An 18483-nucleotide genomic window follows, 5' to 3' on the forward strand; every position below is an offset into this window, starting at 1 on the left:
TAAGGGTGTTTTGAACAACCAATTTTATTTTTAAGAAAACATAACTACGGCTTTCTCACCTTGCTTTGGTTGCTTAAGTCTTTTGTGCAATGGTCTAGGGATTCCTTAAGTACAAGACCAAGACAAGGAGAAAACCATAATTAGGTGAACATTTTAAGGAAAAGGAGAAGACTTAGGGGAGTTTTGTGCAACCATTTTTATTTTGGGGAAACCTTAACTAAGACTTTTTTTTCTTTTTTACCTTGCTTTGGTTGCTAAGGTCTTTTGTGCAATGGTCTAAGGATTCCTTAAGTATAAGACCAAAACACGGAGAAAACAATCAATACTTTACTGAGCATTTTAAGGAGATCTTAAGGAGAAGACTTATGGGTGTTTTGTGCAATCAATTTTATTGAGAAAACCTTAACTAAGACTTTTTCTTTCTTACTTTGCTTTAGTTGCTAAGGTCTTTTGTGCAATGGTCTAAGGATTCCTTAAGTATAAGACCAAGACACGGCGAAAACCATCAATACTTTACTGAGCATTTTAAGGAGATCTTGAGAAGACTTAAGGGTGTTTTGTGCAATCAATTTTATTTTGAGAAAACCTTAACTAAGACTTTGTTTTTCTTTTTTACATTGCTTTAGTTGCTAAGGTCTTTTGTGCAATGGTCTGGGGATTCCTTAATTATAAGACCAAGATAGGGAGAAAACCATAAAACTCAAGTGAACATTTTAAGGGTCTTTTGTGCAACTGATTTTATTTTGAAGACACCTCAACTAGGGTACCTTAACTAAGGTATTTTGTGCAACCAGCCCCAGTTTCTTAACTAGTACCATAAATGAAGCGCTGGAGTCGAAGTTTGATTTCATACGTGGGAAATTTCTGACCTTTAACTTCAGATCTAAAGTGAGTCAGTCGCCCCATTTCACTTTTCTTGACTACTTGGCTCCCCTTCAGGTCAAAAACTTCCCAAATCTCGCTTGTTAAAAGAAAAATCTACTGAATGTAAACAGCAGACACGAGTGGACACATGAAACTCCATACTGCACATCATTGAGGACAAACAAGTTAACTTAAACAAGCTTATTTTTAATGGATCTGCAAAACTGTTTGAATTTCCAAAGAGAACTTTGGTACCTCCCGCCCACAGTTACCCAGTGGCAAACGTTACACAACGTTACAGAAACGTTTCCAACCCAAAGAAATCTGCATGCAGGAAAAAAAAAAAAAAAAAAAAAAAAAAATTCAACCCAAATAGGGAAAAAGAAATAAAAGTAAAATAAATCATACAGATAAAAATAAAACATCAATAAACAGGACATACTGTATAATGCCGTTCTCTTGGCTGGAGGAGAAATTCAAACGCTTCTGCTTCAGTTCGGCGTCCTCGTGCAAGAGCCTGAACCGACAGAATATTAAACTGTAATTTCATTGGGTGGATGTGGCTCCGCCCACCACACAGCCCCGCCCCTGTCTTCCATATAAGGCACAGGACAAAATAAACCCCCACATACAAAAGGAGCTAGCCACGCCTCTGTCACTTGGTAACAAATTGTAAATGACCAAATACGGTTAGACAACAGAAACCCCACTAAGTGTACAAAATGTTAATCCTACATTTGTCTTCTTTTTTTTTTTTTTTTGTTTGATTTTATTTTGATTTTCTCTGACTGAAGGTGAGTGCTGTGGGTGGGGGGGTGGGGTTAAGGGTGGGTGAGGGTGTCCAACCAGGTGAGCTCAGGCAAAGGAATTATTAAAAATATGAGCTTGTCTTTTCCACACTTTTTTTCCTGTTTTTTTTTTTTAAACAACTTTTAAAACAAATGACAAGAAACGTGACTGGATTTCTCTTTTTATCAGAAATAAAAATGATCATCAGATGGAGAGTGGAAGAGTACGGTGGAGGGTGGAGGGAGGAGGGGGGATTAGATGAGTGAAGTGGTTTATTGTTTTATTCTGATAAAGAGACAGACAGAGAGTGTCAGTGTGCAAGAAAACTCATGAGACAGGTTAGAGAGCAGAGACAGAGTTAGAGTTAGCAGTTAGAGAGACAGAGAGAGAGAACATGTGTTTGTTTGTCTGTGTGTGTGTGTGTTTGTGTGCGTTAGTGTGAGTGAGACTGAGGAGTTGTTCAACTGCAGCACTTGCTCTTCCAGCCTGTGACTCCACCTCCACTGCTGATGTCGACGTTTTCACTGTTGGGCTCTTTTACAGGCGTCTGTCGGACAAACAACGCACAGAAACACTTCTTATTAAATACATGGGAATTCAGGAAAATGCACACATACACACACATACAAAATATACACCTAAACACAGGACAATCATCCATCATCTATTCACATTGTTTCATCTGACATTTAAGCATTTATGTACAGCAAGTAGGTTGTTACTACAAAATAAACTCAAGACGGGGTGATGCTGGACGGTTTTGTGGTTCACCACACAAAATTCTGATTTAGAAATGATTATTTTTTGCTTCCGCCACAGTTTATGATCAGACCTGCATTCACAGGAATGGTGTTGAATGCCTTAATTCAGCAAAATTAAATACAAAAAGACGCGTAATAAAAATGTTTAACTATCTTTGTTTAGCTGTATGTCTATTTCAATCTTCCCGAAAACTGTTCTGTGTGTAGGTAAATTGTGAGCAGCTTTTAACTGCTGTGTGACTCTACACCTGATGTAAAACAACAATGATCCCTGAAGTGTCTGAAATCCCATTTTACTGCTCACTATGGAGTAAAATATTGAGTGTTTATTATGCAGGGGAATGGAGGTGTTCAGTCAGTGCGTTTACATGGACATGAATGCTTATGATCAGGTTATTGGAGTATCATGTTTATCAGTTTGAGCATGTGAATACTGAATCCTGTTTTTAGAAACCAGAGTAAGACTTTATCTGGTTTACGAGAAACCCAAATATGCTACCTGGAGTACAAAACAAACCAGCACACTGTTGCATGTATGCACCTTATCCCAGTAGCTGAGAGCCGTTAACAACCTGCGCGGGCTTGGCTTCAGCTAAGAGTAGCGTAGCTCCTTTCATGAATAATGATAGCTCAGTCTGAAGTGTGTGTATGTGTGGTTAAGAGAGAGGAAAACGGTACATGCAATCAGAGCAGACAGATGTTGGCGACCGGAGCAGAGAAGAAATTTGCAGGTATGTCGTAAAATGGTCGTAAAACTGTAGAGTTCAGTGTTTAATATTTCCTGTCGCTCTCATCTCCCATTGCAGCTTTGCTCATGTAAACATCACAGCACCTGCGCAAAGACACTGCAATAATCAGCAACCAGGTTACTAGTATGTTTCATGTTTACAGTCAGGGAATATAAATAACTTGATTTCTCTTTGCTCATGTAAACACCTCACCCCCAATATGATCATAACCGCGATAAGCCTCGTAAACAGGTTATTCATGTCCACATAATCGCACTCAGTGATTCAAATCATGAGTCAAGAATCGTTCCTGAGTCAGATCTGATTTTGGAAGTTGAAGAGACGGAGAGAGGAGAAGGTTAACTTTGCTGAAGACAGCAAAGTAACTTCTTGAACTAGATGCTAGTGCAACTTCCTCTACTGCTGTCCACAAGGACACACACTTTGTATGTCTTTGACAGTGTGAAAATATGATGTCCTCACAAAGGAATTAAGTTTGTCTTGCAGGTAACACATAAGACTCAACATGCAGGATGTTATATGAGTAAATTATGTCCTGACCTTATGTTTTCATATTTAGAAGGCGTCAATGTGGACAAGGGGGAAGCTCTTGCTCCATTATTTTGACTGACTTGACTTTGATTTAACGACATATGTTGTAGACGTTTAAAGTGACAACATCAGCAGAGGCTACATTAACTGTCAGTGCATTACTTGTCCATTTAAAGTGCTGTCATTACAGTTAGATTAGATACACTCCCACTTACTATCAGCATCAAACTGTCTGTGAAGTTAGCCTACAAAGAGCAAAGCTATGAAATGGCTACTTGGAGAGTAATATGAATACTAATAAATTATACTAGCAAATACATTGATGCATTTGTTCTTGTAATTCTATCTATATCATCCCCCTAAATAAAAAGCACTGACATTGTTTTCATGAACGTACCAACACTTATCATAACTGAACACACACACACACCTTTCTGAGGATGTCTTCTGCTAACGTGAGGAAAGCCTTCTCGATGTTGATGTTGGCCTTAGCGCTCGTCTCAAAAAACCTAATGCCGTGCTCCCTCGCAATCTGTGGGGAAGAAAACAAGACGAGTTAGAACGATGAGTGCGGCCACCGTTTAAGAAAGTCCAAAAATAAAGTGCGCAGAACAGAGATCAGGTATCACTGCTGGTACACACACACACGTATACTCACACTTCCATTCTAGTCAGGTAGGTGTGTGTGTGTATGAGTAAGCAGATCTGTATCTGAGGTTGCTAAATCTGCAGACTGACTAGTCACTGCTAGTTTGCTATGGTAGCCAGAGCTCTTTAAAGGCCCTGCACGCCTACACAGATGTTTTCACTTGTTCTGGCTGATTAGATCTCGACTCAGGCTCGAACTGGGTGGGACTCTATTTGAGGTTTCATTAAGTGACTAAACTCTTAATAACTAATAGAGGACATGTACAGTAAGTGACATCAGTGAATGGAGAAGTCATCGCAGACACTCCTGCTGCTTAGTGTCTTGAATGGCTCCAGGCTTTGTTTAGTGTCAAAATAAGGTACAAATATGGTCCAAGAAACTCAATTTGTCCCCATATTTCAGTGTCTATTCACCATCTTGTTCATACTATCAATTACTATTGGTGTACAGAGGCTAGAAGTGACCCCCACACAGCATCACAAATAGTAGCCTCTATTTCAACTGACGTCCATCTTCAGTCAGACATTATTTGAAGCTAGCGGCAAGCTTGTTTATAAAAAGGAAATATCTCCTCAGTGATATGGACATGTTGTGATGTTGTACTGCTGTTCTTCTACAACTTAATACACAAGCGAACCCATTCAACACAAACTACACTGCTTTTTTTCTACTACAAACAGTGCTTACATACAGTCTGAGTTATGCCTTGAGCTGTAAAGATTGTGTCCTGAAAATAAAGTCATCCGCTTCATTCCAGCTATAAAACATCCAGCATCAGCTGCCACAATATTTCAGTGGCATCACTTACACCATCTATTATCGATTTTGCATACTCATAAACAACGCAGTGTTTAGTTTGAGCATGAATGCGGCGAGTTTAAACACCCTAAGAGAATATATGAGGATTTCTGAGACCGGCTGACCCATAATTTTCTTGCGACACAGGTCTGAAATATGTCTGGAGGCCCAAATATAATCAAAGTCTCGTATTCATTAAGTAAACAGACATTTACAGTGAGATAACAAATTTTGAAATGCCGCTTTCCACACATTTTTAATGTGAGTTACAGCAGCAAATATTCGTGAAGAGGATTCTAACTTCACTGTCAAATGTCCTATAGTTACAAGGCCTCAAGGGCACCTCGACTGCACTTGTTAGGACAGTTAAGAGCCGCACATTCTCAGCCCTGATCCTCTGAGCTCGTCTACAAAGTCCAGTTACTCACTGACCTTTACTCTGCAGCAGCTACTTTCTAATGAGAAATATTGCTTACTGAATATAATAAACTTGCTTGTGTACTTGCTATATCAGGGCAGTACCAAAACTCAATTTTTGCTACTACATTAAAAGGATTCCCCGTCTATTTTTATTCATTTTAGATGACTTACGTCCCAAGAAACTGTTGTTTGGGTAGCCGTCTTCACTAGCTGAGTCACTACAGTAGGCACAGTAAGCCTTCATGGCATGCAAGGACAAACAGCAGCTTACTGCACATTCTATAAGGAGGCACTGTTTGAGTGGATGGTGTAAGCTGACATTTCACAAGTAACTTCAGGAAGCTTACTAACTATTTCTACCAGTTCTGATACTGTAATTTAAATTCCATTATCCTTACATTATTTCACAAACATTATGGCATTCTCTACTTGCTATCCTGCCACTTCATATTGTGTTTTCTATGAGCTGAACGTGTAAGCTGCTGCAATGTGGCTGCAACACATCAGCCAATCAAACATGCAGGGCCTTGACGATGAATGGCTGTTTATAGCCGCAGTGGACGGCTCCATCTCACCTGCTCCCCCTTGGCTTTTGGTACGACCCTCTTGTCCTCCATGTCACACTTGTTGCCTAGCAGCATCCTCTCAACATCCTCATTTGCATGCTGAAAAAATAAAAGAAAGAGTAGAGTAGATTACTTTTTCATCATCAGCAACATTAAACTTAATCTCCCACAAGCCAACCAATCAATCGACCCCCATAAAACACACACAGGTAATCCATTTACATTTCAATGCTTTTATCAGCCACCAGGGTCAAAAATTTCAGCATCTGTGTATAAGAAAAGTGGCAGAACTGAGTTGGGACTCTGGTACAACAAACCCTGCTTTCCCACTTTGTCATCTAGATCAGAGGGTCCAAACATCAGGGTCAGGACACCCTCAACAGGTCTCAAGATAAATCCGAAGGGCTATAAGTTGCTTAAAAGCACAGGAAAACACAAAGTATTCTTAAATAACACAAAATCATTTTTAAACTTTTAGTTTTTGACTTTTTAAGCTCAGCTGCTAGTTTGCAGTTTTAAGGGAAGTAACTGACAAATATTTCCATCATTGATCTACCCAACAATTACCTTTACAATGAATCTTTTGGTCTATAAAATGTCAGACAATAGTAAAAACAAAATGGCATAAAATAAAAAAGGGACAAGTTTGGCAATTTTGCTTTAAATAAAAAAGATTTTAAAAATCCACTGATTTTCAAAATGATTGCTGATGACTTTCTGTCAATTGCCCAGTTGATTAATTAATTCTTTTTTATTCAGCTCTAAGAATTTTACATGTTTTGGACTGTCAATTTTTTTTTTTTTAAAAATCAACCAGGGCGGGATTGACTCATCCTCTGATTCTGATTTTTTTTAATACCTGAATGTTTTGTTTATAAAATATCAGAAAAAAGTGAAACGTCCATTAAAATTTCCCACAGTTTGAGGTGATGTCTTTATTTGTCTTGTTTTGTCAAACTAACAGTCTAAAACTCAAAGACACTCAGTTTACTATGGTGTATGACACAGCAATACCAAATTTTACTTAAAAAATTATTCAATTATCAAAACAGTTGCAGATTAAATATCTGTTGATCTACTAATAGAATTGATTGATTGTTGCAGCTGTGAATCAAAAAATTAAAACAAATTCACTGAGATCGCTTTGTTCTGAGGGCAACAAGCCAAAAAAAAAAGTTGGGAACCCCTGATCAAGATTGTATTCATATCACTATCCAGGAAGCAGAAAACCCTGTATCCTTTAAGCCCTCTATGGAGCCAACAGCCATTTTTCACACACAAAAGTGCAACATGAGCAAGGTCGAGTTCTGAGTTTGCAGGAAATGCATTGTGTTTCCTTTCCTTGACCGGATTCAATCTCTCTCACAGCGAGGGTGAAAATTTTCTAAAAGAAAGCCATCTAGACAAACCCAACGCCTGGCTGTCTCACCCAAAGACACAACACCTTCATACTGATCATGTGTCGTAAGATTATAGCGTATTGTCGCACCCAGGCATAATGAAGATCGATAATGTGAGCTATTGATTAAAACTGTCACAGTAATTAAACTGATGTGTTTCATCTGGCATGGATCCCACAAGATTAGACATTACGCAACAGAATAATCACGACTGACATAGACACTAAGATTTCAATATGAAACACACTAAAAGCACCAACGCAGAAAAACAACAGGGAGACAGAAGCTGAAACAGAGGCACAATTACCCACAGAGACGCATCTACCTTTACATTTGCCTGTGCTTCCTTTCACTTGTGGCCTTTTATCCACCATGACACAACAAAAATGCAAAACCAGCCCTCACAGACACCGTTAAATCCTCCCTCTGGTGCCCGTAATGCACACAGACTTTTAAGGATCTTAAACAGGACTCCAGTATTGTGTAACCTCTCTTTAACACTGACCTAATAGTCAACACTGTTTATAGAGACGAGCCACTGAGTGGCTGATTTTTGTCTGATGTTAAAAATGAGGTCGTGTTAAACATTTTAACACCACCATTAAAATTCCTAAGGAGCTGGACTAAAGGCAGACATACTTCAGCACCAGAATTTATAAAATAGTTTGTACCTTTTTAAGGTAAGATCAGATTTGACTTTGCTAAAGTGCTAAGATAATGACATGCAGTTTAGAATCTATTCAGAAGTGCAAAAAGCAGTGACAGTATTATGTAATATACAGAATTAACAGTAATAGGTACCATACATATAGCACATAGAATAACAAGTAAGGGGTGGATATGAATACACTACGATATACACAGTATGAACTGAATAGGCTATGATAGACACAGTATGAACAGTGTGAGATAAGAACGCTATGGCGTATACATTAAGTAGGCAATATATATATTGATATTATAGTATAATAATTTATAGATAGCACAAGTTCAAGTAGCATTAAATGGCACTAGTGATAGTATATACAGAATAAACAACTGTAAGTATGATATGAATATGGTGAATACACTATATATTGGATATATACAGTATAGACCCAGGCTGTAATGGTTTGTGTACTGGCACCGAACCATCACTTTACAGAGGTTGTGGTCCAGTGCACGCAGCAGAATACACGGTATGCCGGCAGGTGAATGTAATGTGGAATCAGAGCAAACTTTGCTACTTTAGATCCCAGCAAGAGGATTTTGTCTGTCTTTGACACTTGCACTACTGTCTGTTCAAAACAAGTGAAAAGAAATGCCTATGAATTTGTCTTTTTTCCACTGTGCCAAACTCAAACTCAACTGTGACTCCTTAAACAGGGGTGTGAACCAAAACGGTATAAATATGAATATGTAAAGTATCTGCACAGAATAATTCTATATTAGTAGATATAAAATTGTCCTGATTAATGACATGACACTTATAAAGAACTTATAATGTGAACATAACTTGAGTGTTACATGTCCATGCTTGATCTGTCTAGACCTGTAACACCATTAGCAAAAATACTCTTAGAATCATCTCATATACACATCTGGTCCTCCCTAATGAAGTAAAACTGAGAGTTTCAAACAGCTAACACATCTTTGTCATTGTCTGTTAAACTTCTGGTTCCACTGATACTCACAAGGTACAACAGCACAGCCCCTGGTTGTCCTACAATGAGCCAGATGGAAACAGACATCTGGCACAGCTGATGTAATTTAGTCACACTCCTGCTACACAGCTCGCTGCACACAGATCGGCCGGCTAGTTAGCAATGTTGGCTGCCTTCCCTCAAAGTATTTAAGTCACTTTGTCATCGTGCCAAGGATAAAACAATAGATGTGCCAACATAAAACGTCCTGTTAACATCTCTGATTAGATTTTACCAGCAGCAGCATAGATCCACATGATGATATGGACTCAGAATATGGAGACAGAGAGTGTGTGTGTGTGTTTTACCTCATCAATGTTGCGCAGCCATTTGCTGATGTTTTCGAAGCTCTTGGCATTGGTGATGTCGTAGACCAGCATGATGCCCATGGCTCCTCTGTAGTAGGAGGTGGTGATGGTGTGGAACCGTTCCTGGCCCGCTGTGTCCCTACACAAACACGAAAACACACAGAGTTCATTTGTTTGTATTTATCTGTTTGCATCACAGCGGAAATTGGCCATAAAACATCTGCAGTTTGACAGAAATGTTGCTCCAATGCCAATTACTTCGCAACCTCCTCAGATTCCTTGCTTTCTGTGAATGCAAATCGCAACACGTATCACCCACAAATGTTGAAAAGTCATTACAAAATATAATTTAGCATGTAGATACATTAGCTTCAAATATGTGATCTCTACTTGGCATGCTTACTCCTCTAATGTAAAATTCCTTTGTCACCAAAAGAGGCTGATAAAAGTACCCTTAGAGTATTTACCACAATAAAAAAGCCCCACTAGCACATTTCTGACTCTGAGCAAATTAAGTACTTACTCAAACACACATTAAAACCCTCTACAGGCTACCCATGTCCCTGACATGTCTAGCATGCACCTCAACTGTAACGTTTTCCTACCAGGGGAAACCCTGCCAACATCCATCCATCACTGCTGATACAGAACAAGGGAAGCGGCCCTGCAACACCAGGTTCACATGAGTAAATCAAACCTACGCTTACACTAGTTGTTTCACTTTGACGTTCAAATAGTAGCTGACTGTGCAAAATCGGCAAACTTTACAATCTAGACTTGGTTTTGCATTTCCCCATAGTTATTCATATATTCATAAGCCATAGGGGCTACAGAGAATCATAGAGAAAGGCCTTTAAGATAACTTGTAAAATACAGATCCTTGATACTCTGGTACATTTCCTTTTCTACTATCAAAAGATAGGACTAGTGGGCAGTAAACAGGAGCACATATTTGACAACCACACAGTAACATTTTTGTTTACAAATACTTTAATGAGTAATTAATTAGCCTTGAATGAATAGACTCTTGTCTGCAGAGGAGATGTTATCATGAAAATGCCAGAATAACAATTACAGTTTTGTGTACGGACCTTGTAACACTTGACCAAAAACTGTGTGTTGTGTTGTTTAGAAGATATTTGTAACTTCATAAACTACTCAACACTATAAATATATGTGAGCTCATATACAATTTGATCCTAAAGAACAGACAACTAATCTACAACAATTTTGCTCAACGATTAATCAAACCTTAAATTATTTTTGAAGCAAACATGCAGAACCTTTGCTTGTTCCAGTCTCGAAAATATAAGGATTTCCTGCTTTAGTTTGTCTTGCATGATATGAATTTAATAACTTCTGGGTCCTGAGCTGCTGTCCAGACAAAACAAAGACATCATATCCAGCCACACCAAATGACGCATCAATGAGTCCACTGAATATTTAGGAGATTAATAGATAATAAAAACAGTAGTTAGTTGTAGCCCTCTAAGCAATTAGATGAAATCTCACCTGCAAACCTAAGCTTAGTATCCATGTTTTATCATGTTTGCAGAAGAAAATGTTAAATATAAAGTAATTTCAGTTGAGGAAAATCAACTGTTGTCGACTACAATAATAACCCTGTAGCAAACGTCCTGATGGACTGATGACCATTTCCTGTTCTAGCACATTTCTGGGCTTGAGGGAGGCATGTCAAACAGATGTTTCACGATGATATAACAAGGCACAAAAAGAAGAGGCTGAATTGAAATACGATTTACTCAGTGATGGTTTATTTTCCAGTTCTGTACTCCTCTAAACACAGAGCCTTAACTTGGGTATACAAACTAAAAATGGAAAACAGTCCAATGACTCACCAGATCTGTAGTTTGATCTTCTTTCCTTGTAATTCAACAGTTTTGATCTTGAAGTCTATTCCTGTAAAACAGAGACAACATATCAGCACATATATCCATAAAAACACATGAACAACTAGCACATGACGCACTGACTGAACTGAAATGGCGGTTTACAGACAGACTTTGGCCCCGATGCAAACTGAGAATGAGAATCACCCATAGAAAGACATTTAGGAGCAGAGGGAAATTGAGAGTGAGTGTTTCCATCAGAGAGACAATAACATTATCTCTTCCTGATTCTGCAGTGTCATGCCCAGACCTTGAGCCTATCAGCACACAGCTGTGGCATCAGCAGCTGGCTAACAATGGGTACACATACACACACACATCATACCCACACAAGAGCCAGGTTGATCAGAGTAATCAGTCTAACACAGGCAAACTGCGAAACTGTTATCATGCACTGCAATAGTTTTGTTACTGTTAAACCTGTGTTTAAATGCAGCTGGTTAGAAACACGGTATCATACATTTCTGTAGTCTATTAGTGACTTTTAGATGTGGTTGGAGCATTTGGACTGGTGGTGCAGTGAGAGGACAGACTGTGGTGAGAGAGCACACAGTTTTTCCTGTATGTGCATGTTTCTCAGTGTGGAAACAGACTTATTTCAGTTTCCATTTTGGCTGAATTTTGGATTTAATTATTCTTGATATATGGACCAGACTGGACCTGACCAGATGCTACGCTACATGTTATCCTACTTGTCATCTTTTATTTCAATATGTATTTATCCAAATCTGTATTTTCTAAAATGCTGCAAAAAAGTACTATTCGGAAACAGGCAAATAATTAACAGTATTGCATCTACTCTAATCGCAATCTTGGAATCCATAGGCTATCGTTGGACCGCAATAAAGCATCGAAGGGCAACAGCCAATATTTCAGGAGATCCAGCGGATATCCAGGACCTTGCCTTCTTCTTTTGTGCACCAGTCATTTGTCGATTCTCTATAAACAGATATATGCAAATGAATGTAGAGAAACGTCAGCTTATGTAACTTTAAATCGTTGAAAGACGATAGCCGATGAGTTCCAAGACTGCATTTTGGTCAATGCGTTCCGACTCTCCATACGAACTGTTGACCCGCCGTGCCAGTGGGATTGGTCATTACTTCTAGGACTACAAACGGAAACCAGAACACTTACGATACCAAAATCTTGTCCCATTGCTCAAAGATTGTGCATACATATGCAGATATATGTTTACAGAGATTATCCTGGTGGTAATCTGACTCGATTTGGATTTGAGCTGAAGATTTCTGGTAAATGTAAGTTAACTGTAAAGCATTGAGAAACATGATGCTAAACTGATCAGTTAACTCATCAATTAACTTACTAATTTACTATTTATTACAATGCATGAATTGCAGAAGTCATTCAAGCACAAAGGTCAAACGTTCTCTTGTTACAGCACCTTCAACGTAAGCATTTGGTGCTTTCTGTCCTTTATATCAATATAAATGAAATTTGATCAATCGATGTAAACTAAATATCTTAAATGAAGTTGCATCTTCGGGCTCTGAGAAATTGTGATGTGCAGTTACCACTGGTTTGGGACATTCATATACTAAACTTGGACTATCACTAAGATTATTTCAACTATCGATTAATCTGCCCATCATTTTCTTGATGAATCAATTCATTGTTAATTCCATAAAATGTCAGAATAACACAAAACATGTCCATCAAAATTTCCCAGAAAATTGAAATGACATATTTATAATGCTTATTTTGTTTGATCAACAGTCCAAAAGCTTAACATACTAACAATAGGCCAGTAACAAGCAGAAAATACTCTCATTGGAGAAGCTGGACCGAGGTAATGTCTGGCATTTTCTGCTTGCATTGTGACTCAACCTGTGTCAATGATGAAATGCAGACAAATAATTCTAAAGATTTATTGTGTTCTCAATATCAAGTACACTTTAGTAGGATTATCGTCTTTGTCATCATCATGAAGCCCCACAAGAGGCCAAATTCAGAGTGGTGATTCATGACTGTTTACACTTTTTGGCCAAGAGTTTTCCAGCTAAATAGTGAACTGTCATTTCAGCTCTGGTCAGAAACTGTGGTTGGTTAAAAAGTCCCAAGAAACAGCTGTGCTCTAGGTGGAGCAGGGCCATCGAATAATGAAGGAACTGGCTGCCAAGGTGTGACTCACTAAATATTATGCACTCCCCAGAGAGAGGGAGGGGGGACAGAAAGATATAGTTGGATAGAAACAAAAAGAGACAAAGAGGAGTAGAAGATTTCTGCAGATAAGACAACTTACTGTACCTGCATTGATATTTTACCTCAACAACTTTCAACAGCAGCAATTACATACTGGACAAAATACTAAAGTAAAAGAGGGCGAGTTTTCTTAACAACCATTACTTAAAGTTTTCAAAAACCAAGCTCAGCTGTGACTGTCGTAGCATTGTGTGCGAGGAGGAGTAAAGCAGTATTTTTCCTGGTGAGGTGCACTGGCACGTTGTCAAGAAAATATGTGCATTGTGCAATCGCACAATTACACAATCACTGGGAAAATGGGCACACATAAACAGAGAAGAATGACACTTGAGCTGGAGGTCTTAAACAGAAAGTACATGGTTTATGGTTGGTTCTCTTTTTTAATCCCAGAGGAATCATTCCTTCCCCAAGTATGAATTCCACTGTAGCATTCGCCAGTTTCCATGCAAAATTCATGATGTGTTGTGGAAAGACATTTCAGATTGCAACACCATGCATATTCAGCACTCTTAATATGCATAACCTCAAGTATACAAGGAGGAAGGGCAGAGAGAGCGACACTCGGGTGATTGGAAATGAGGATGAGTGAGGGGGGTGGTTTCCAGTGGGGGTATTTTGAGAAGCAGCTGTGCATCTGTGTCTCCAAAGGTATGAGTGTCAGAAGAAGAACAAACTCCTGTATCACATGTCCTGGTTCTGCTGGTTCTTCTCAAAGTTCTGTTCCTGTTTAGACTTTCTGGTTTTGACACCAAGGGCCGTACCTGATTTATGTGTAGGGCCTTCTCCAAAAGTAAAGAGGCAGAATATTTGCAAACTTCGGACTGTACATTTTGTACTCTCTGCACTACTGTGCTGTGATGCATCTCGTTTGTTGCATCCACTGAACTTACAGTAGTGTCTGCCAAAACATTAGCAACCATCGTAGCCAACAAAATACTGGGAAAATAAGATGAACCCACTAATCATATAGCAACAAAACCAGAAGTACATCCCTGCACATCAAAAGGCTTGTGCTGGCAGTTTTCAAAAATTCATATTTATCAAATCACAAGTGTTACTGTCCGCTAATTACATATTCAGAGTCAAAACAAATAGTTCATCTACAGCAAACTGGTCAGCAACTAATCTGATAATTGTTCAAGTCATTCTTTAAACACAAAAGACAAAAATGACGTTCCAGCTTCTCAGTTACGTGTACTGGTTGCGTTTTTGACTAATGTGATAGTAAGCCTACCATCTTTTGGTCTTGACCTATTTGTTTGACAATACAAGCAATCTAAAAGGTGTCGTCTTGGGCTGTTATATAACAAAAGACAGTGGAATAATGGATGATGAACGTAATTGTATTGCATATATCATCACCACAAAGTAAGCTGATCGAAGATACACTGACTGCAAGGTGGAACATTAAGTAGGTACTTCTTAAAAGTACTTCACTCCTTTTACCAGATGCAGAATCAACAGGCAATACCTAAAAATCGGTATCACAGCACTCACTTATTTACTGTATACTATTAAAAATCAAAGCTCCCCGACAGCTACAGGTTCGCCTTATTTGGTACGCTGAGAGATTAGTATGTTCTTCGTATACTTCACTTTTGATCACACTGCATGCCGCTTTGTTTTGAATACAGATGTAGGACAAAGGCGAGCTGAGACAGAAGCTTATGACTGTGTTGTAGATTTAAAGGGACAGCTCTCGTAGTAAACCAGAGAAAACATATTAGTGAACATCCTGAAATGAGCAAACTTGTGTTGGCTCGTGATTATGAATGTTGATGTAGTGCCAGTAATTCTCAGGTCTTGTCAAACTGAGGGGGAACACCTCAAGTGGATACTTCCTAAACTAAATGACAGTAATGACTGTTGCAGACAGTTCAAGCTCAAGCACTGTGAACATTCCTGTTTCTGGTCACCTTGATACTTAAAATAACTTGTAAACTAACATAAAACTTATGCTATGTTTACCAAAGTTTTTTTGGGATAAATTAGACACAAAACTGAGCAGGCTTATAATGTGGACACCCACACATTTGCTTCGGCATGATCAAGCATGTTGCCTTTTGGAGATAATACTTAAGCTTTGCTTGAGGGCAGACACAGAGTATGATGAATATATCAAGTTTTTCTACAGATAAGGAGAAAAAACGCCTGCAGTTGCTGCAAACTCCTACAGGTGATACACTTGACAAACTACCCATCATGTCAGGGAAAGCACCGCTGCAATGAGCAAAGGTCACTATTGGTCTCTGACTGCTTAAGAACCTGTCAGGCTGCATCTGACCATCACAGCACAGCCTTCTCTTAAACTGGCTGAACTGGCAGAGCTCTGACATGATGGCTGCAACACAGCCTATGATTACATTTTTTTTTTAAAAACAGGGCAGAGTGTAACACACCACAAAAGACAAACAATCTTCAAAACCATAAACAAGCACAAGCACATAAACACATCCATGTGACAACAAGCTTCGCAGCAGAGTGATTGTTCAACGTTCATTGCTGTACCTCGACAAATCTAATCTGGCCTGGATGCCACTGGGAACAGTGTCGCCCATTATGGCTGGGTGTTCTTAGACATACAGTCAAGGAGCCGTCAACACTTAAAAGTTACGAAACGATGGGCTTGAAATTTAAACTAAATCAAGAGATCAAGGATATAATGCCAGCGCATTGCAAACAGTCAGCTTCGTGCAGCTCAGGAACACACGTCTAATGTTACATTATTACTCAGCACTGATCTTAAGCAACAGGAGTAAATGGAGCCTTCACTTGGGCCGTGCAGGGATTTGACATAGTTTGACACTTGACTCATGTGAGCGTGATGCTGGATGCATGAGTAGAGGACAGAGGGAAAAAAAGCTGATGATACCACCGTGGTGAATTGTTTATGGTTCTCTTCAGAGCAGTGGTGGAAAGTAAGTCAGAGGTACTTGTACTTAAGTATTTTCCAGTGACAGTTTCTGCTCCTTTATACTTCAAATCCACTATATTCTTTTTGGGAACTATTGTACTTTATCCTCCACTACAAACATTTGACAGCTACAGTCACCAATTGCATCACGGAATCAGATTTTGCACACAAAGCATATGAATTTCTTGTAATGTTACTTACACACTCATGTAGCAGTAATGATAGATCAGCAACACAATGTGTTTAACAGCCTGAAACGTGCCATTTTGAATAAGTACTTTATCTTTTGGCACTTCAGGTAAATTCCACTGGCAATGTTTGTGTACTTTCACTTACGTTTGAAGACAACAGTTATAGAGTATTTTTATCATGATATTTCTTGTTTTACATGTGAATATTTCCTCCATAGCTGATTTTAAGGGGCTTTACTTGTGTGCCACTTATAATTTTGACAAAAGATCCAAATATTTGTCACCTTTAAAGGTGCAATTCATGACAGGGACAAAGCCACATATTTACATATTGATAATAAGCTGTAAAAGCAAGTCAGTTACATGGGGAGACAGTTTTCTGGTGCTTTTGTACCAGCAGCACGGCCCTGCACTGTTAGCCTCGTTAGCTCGCTAGCTACTGGGTCAAGTGCCGTGACAGCAATTCCTCCGGCACCTAAACCGGTTATACTTGCCATTTCTGGCAGGCTTAACCTAAACAACAATCATATTTTGTTATTAAAGTCGCAGTCCTTTGAAACAAGGGTGACTGGGGTTTAGCTAAGATGCACATAAAGCTTTCCAGAGAAACTGAACCTGTGCAGGCCTGAAGAGAAGCTAACGTCAGTGCATGCTGATAGCATGCTAGCTAACCAAATATGTCCTGCCTACCATTTCCAGCTGCAGGAGAAAGTCATACGAGTCTCCCAGCTGTCAAACTACCTCCGATAGAGGTTCAACGGAATGGTATAAACACCTGTAACAACACGCAATCCATTGTCTGTGGGGTGTTTCTTAACGTTACCTATGGTGGAGATGAAGGTTGTGTTGAAGGCGTCGTCAGAGAAGCGGAACAGCACACAGGTCTTCCCCACGCCCGAGTCTCCGATCAGAAGCAGCTTGAACAGCAAGTCGTACGTCTTCTTCGCCATTGAAAAACAGCTTGTATCAACCCAGACAAGAAACAAAAAAAACTGATAACCTAGCACGCCTATGTGAAGTCTAATGCCAGCTCCAACCCGTCCAAGTGCCCCGCTTCTTCTTGACTGTTAACGTTTAACAATCTGGGATTTGTTGATTAGCTTGGCAAGCTAACTAGTTGGCTAAATACCACCCAAATAACGTGCCCGTGGAGAAGTTATATTTCCCAAGCCCAACTGCGTTCCCCCCTTACAGCATGAGAACAGAAAGCAAAAATAAGGATCTCCTCCCGTGTGATTCCTCTTTTCCACTCTTTCTTTTCTCCCACACAGTCGGGACAAAATGGCTCCTCTCTCTACCCCGACTCACTCTTTCTTCAAACTAACGGCGAGCTAATTCAAATTCTCGGCACACCCCGTCATTCCAGAGCCCGGCTGCCACAAGCTCGACCAAGAAGAATTTGGGAAAATCTCAACGTTAAAGTCTGTAAAATTCGCTGTCTGCTCGGAGTTATTTCGCTTTTTTTCTGGAGAGATTACAACCGAAATATAGACGACCGCCGTCGCCTTCGAATGGGAGCCACCACGGCGACACCCTGGGCCCCACAGACCCGCCTTTGTCCCGCCCCTTCTGTCAAATTCCACGCCTCTGGTTGGTCAATACCGCTGTCACTTAACCAAGCACTCTAATATGATTGGCTCTCCTCGTAAAGGGAGTGTCTTAGACTGACAGAAAGGGCAAACGTTACTGCGTACTTTACTCCGACATTTAGGCTCAAAGCTCCCATTA

At 39.5% G+C, this 18483-nt stretch overlaps 1 protein-coding gene across 1 annotated transcript; it reads right to left on the reverse strand.

Annotated features, from left to right (window-relative positions):
• Nucleotides 1-1669: 1669 nt before the first annotated feature.
• Nucleotides 1670-18291, reverse strand: rab10 (RAB10, member RAS oncogene family). Its single transcript, XM_050057990.1, has 6 exons — nucleotides 17579-18291; nucleotides 11377-11437; nucleotides 9518-9656; nucleotides 6137-6226; nucleotides 4125-4226; nucleotides 1670-2200 (listed from the first exon to the last, which is right to left on the reverse strand). The coding sequence occupies exons 1-6, from the start codon at nucleotides 17703-17705 to the stop codon at nucleotides 2114-2116; spliced, it is 606 nt and encodes a 201-aa protein (XP_049913947.1). The 5' UTR covers nucleotides 17706-18291; the 3' UTR covers nucleotides 1670-2113.
• Between the last annotated feature and the right edge of the window lie 192 nt (nucleotides 18292-18483).

The sequence above is a fragment of the Epinephelus moara genome, chromosome 12 (genome assembly GCF_006386435.1).
Source record: "Epinephelus moara isolate mb chromosome 12, YSFRI_EMoa_1.0, whole genome shotgun sequence".
Classification (NCBI taxonomy): Eukaryota; Metazoa; Chordata; class Actinopteri; order Perciformes; family Serranidae; genus Epinephelus; species Epinephelus moara.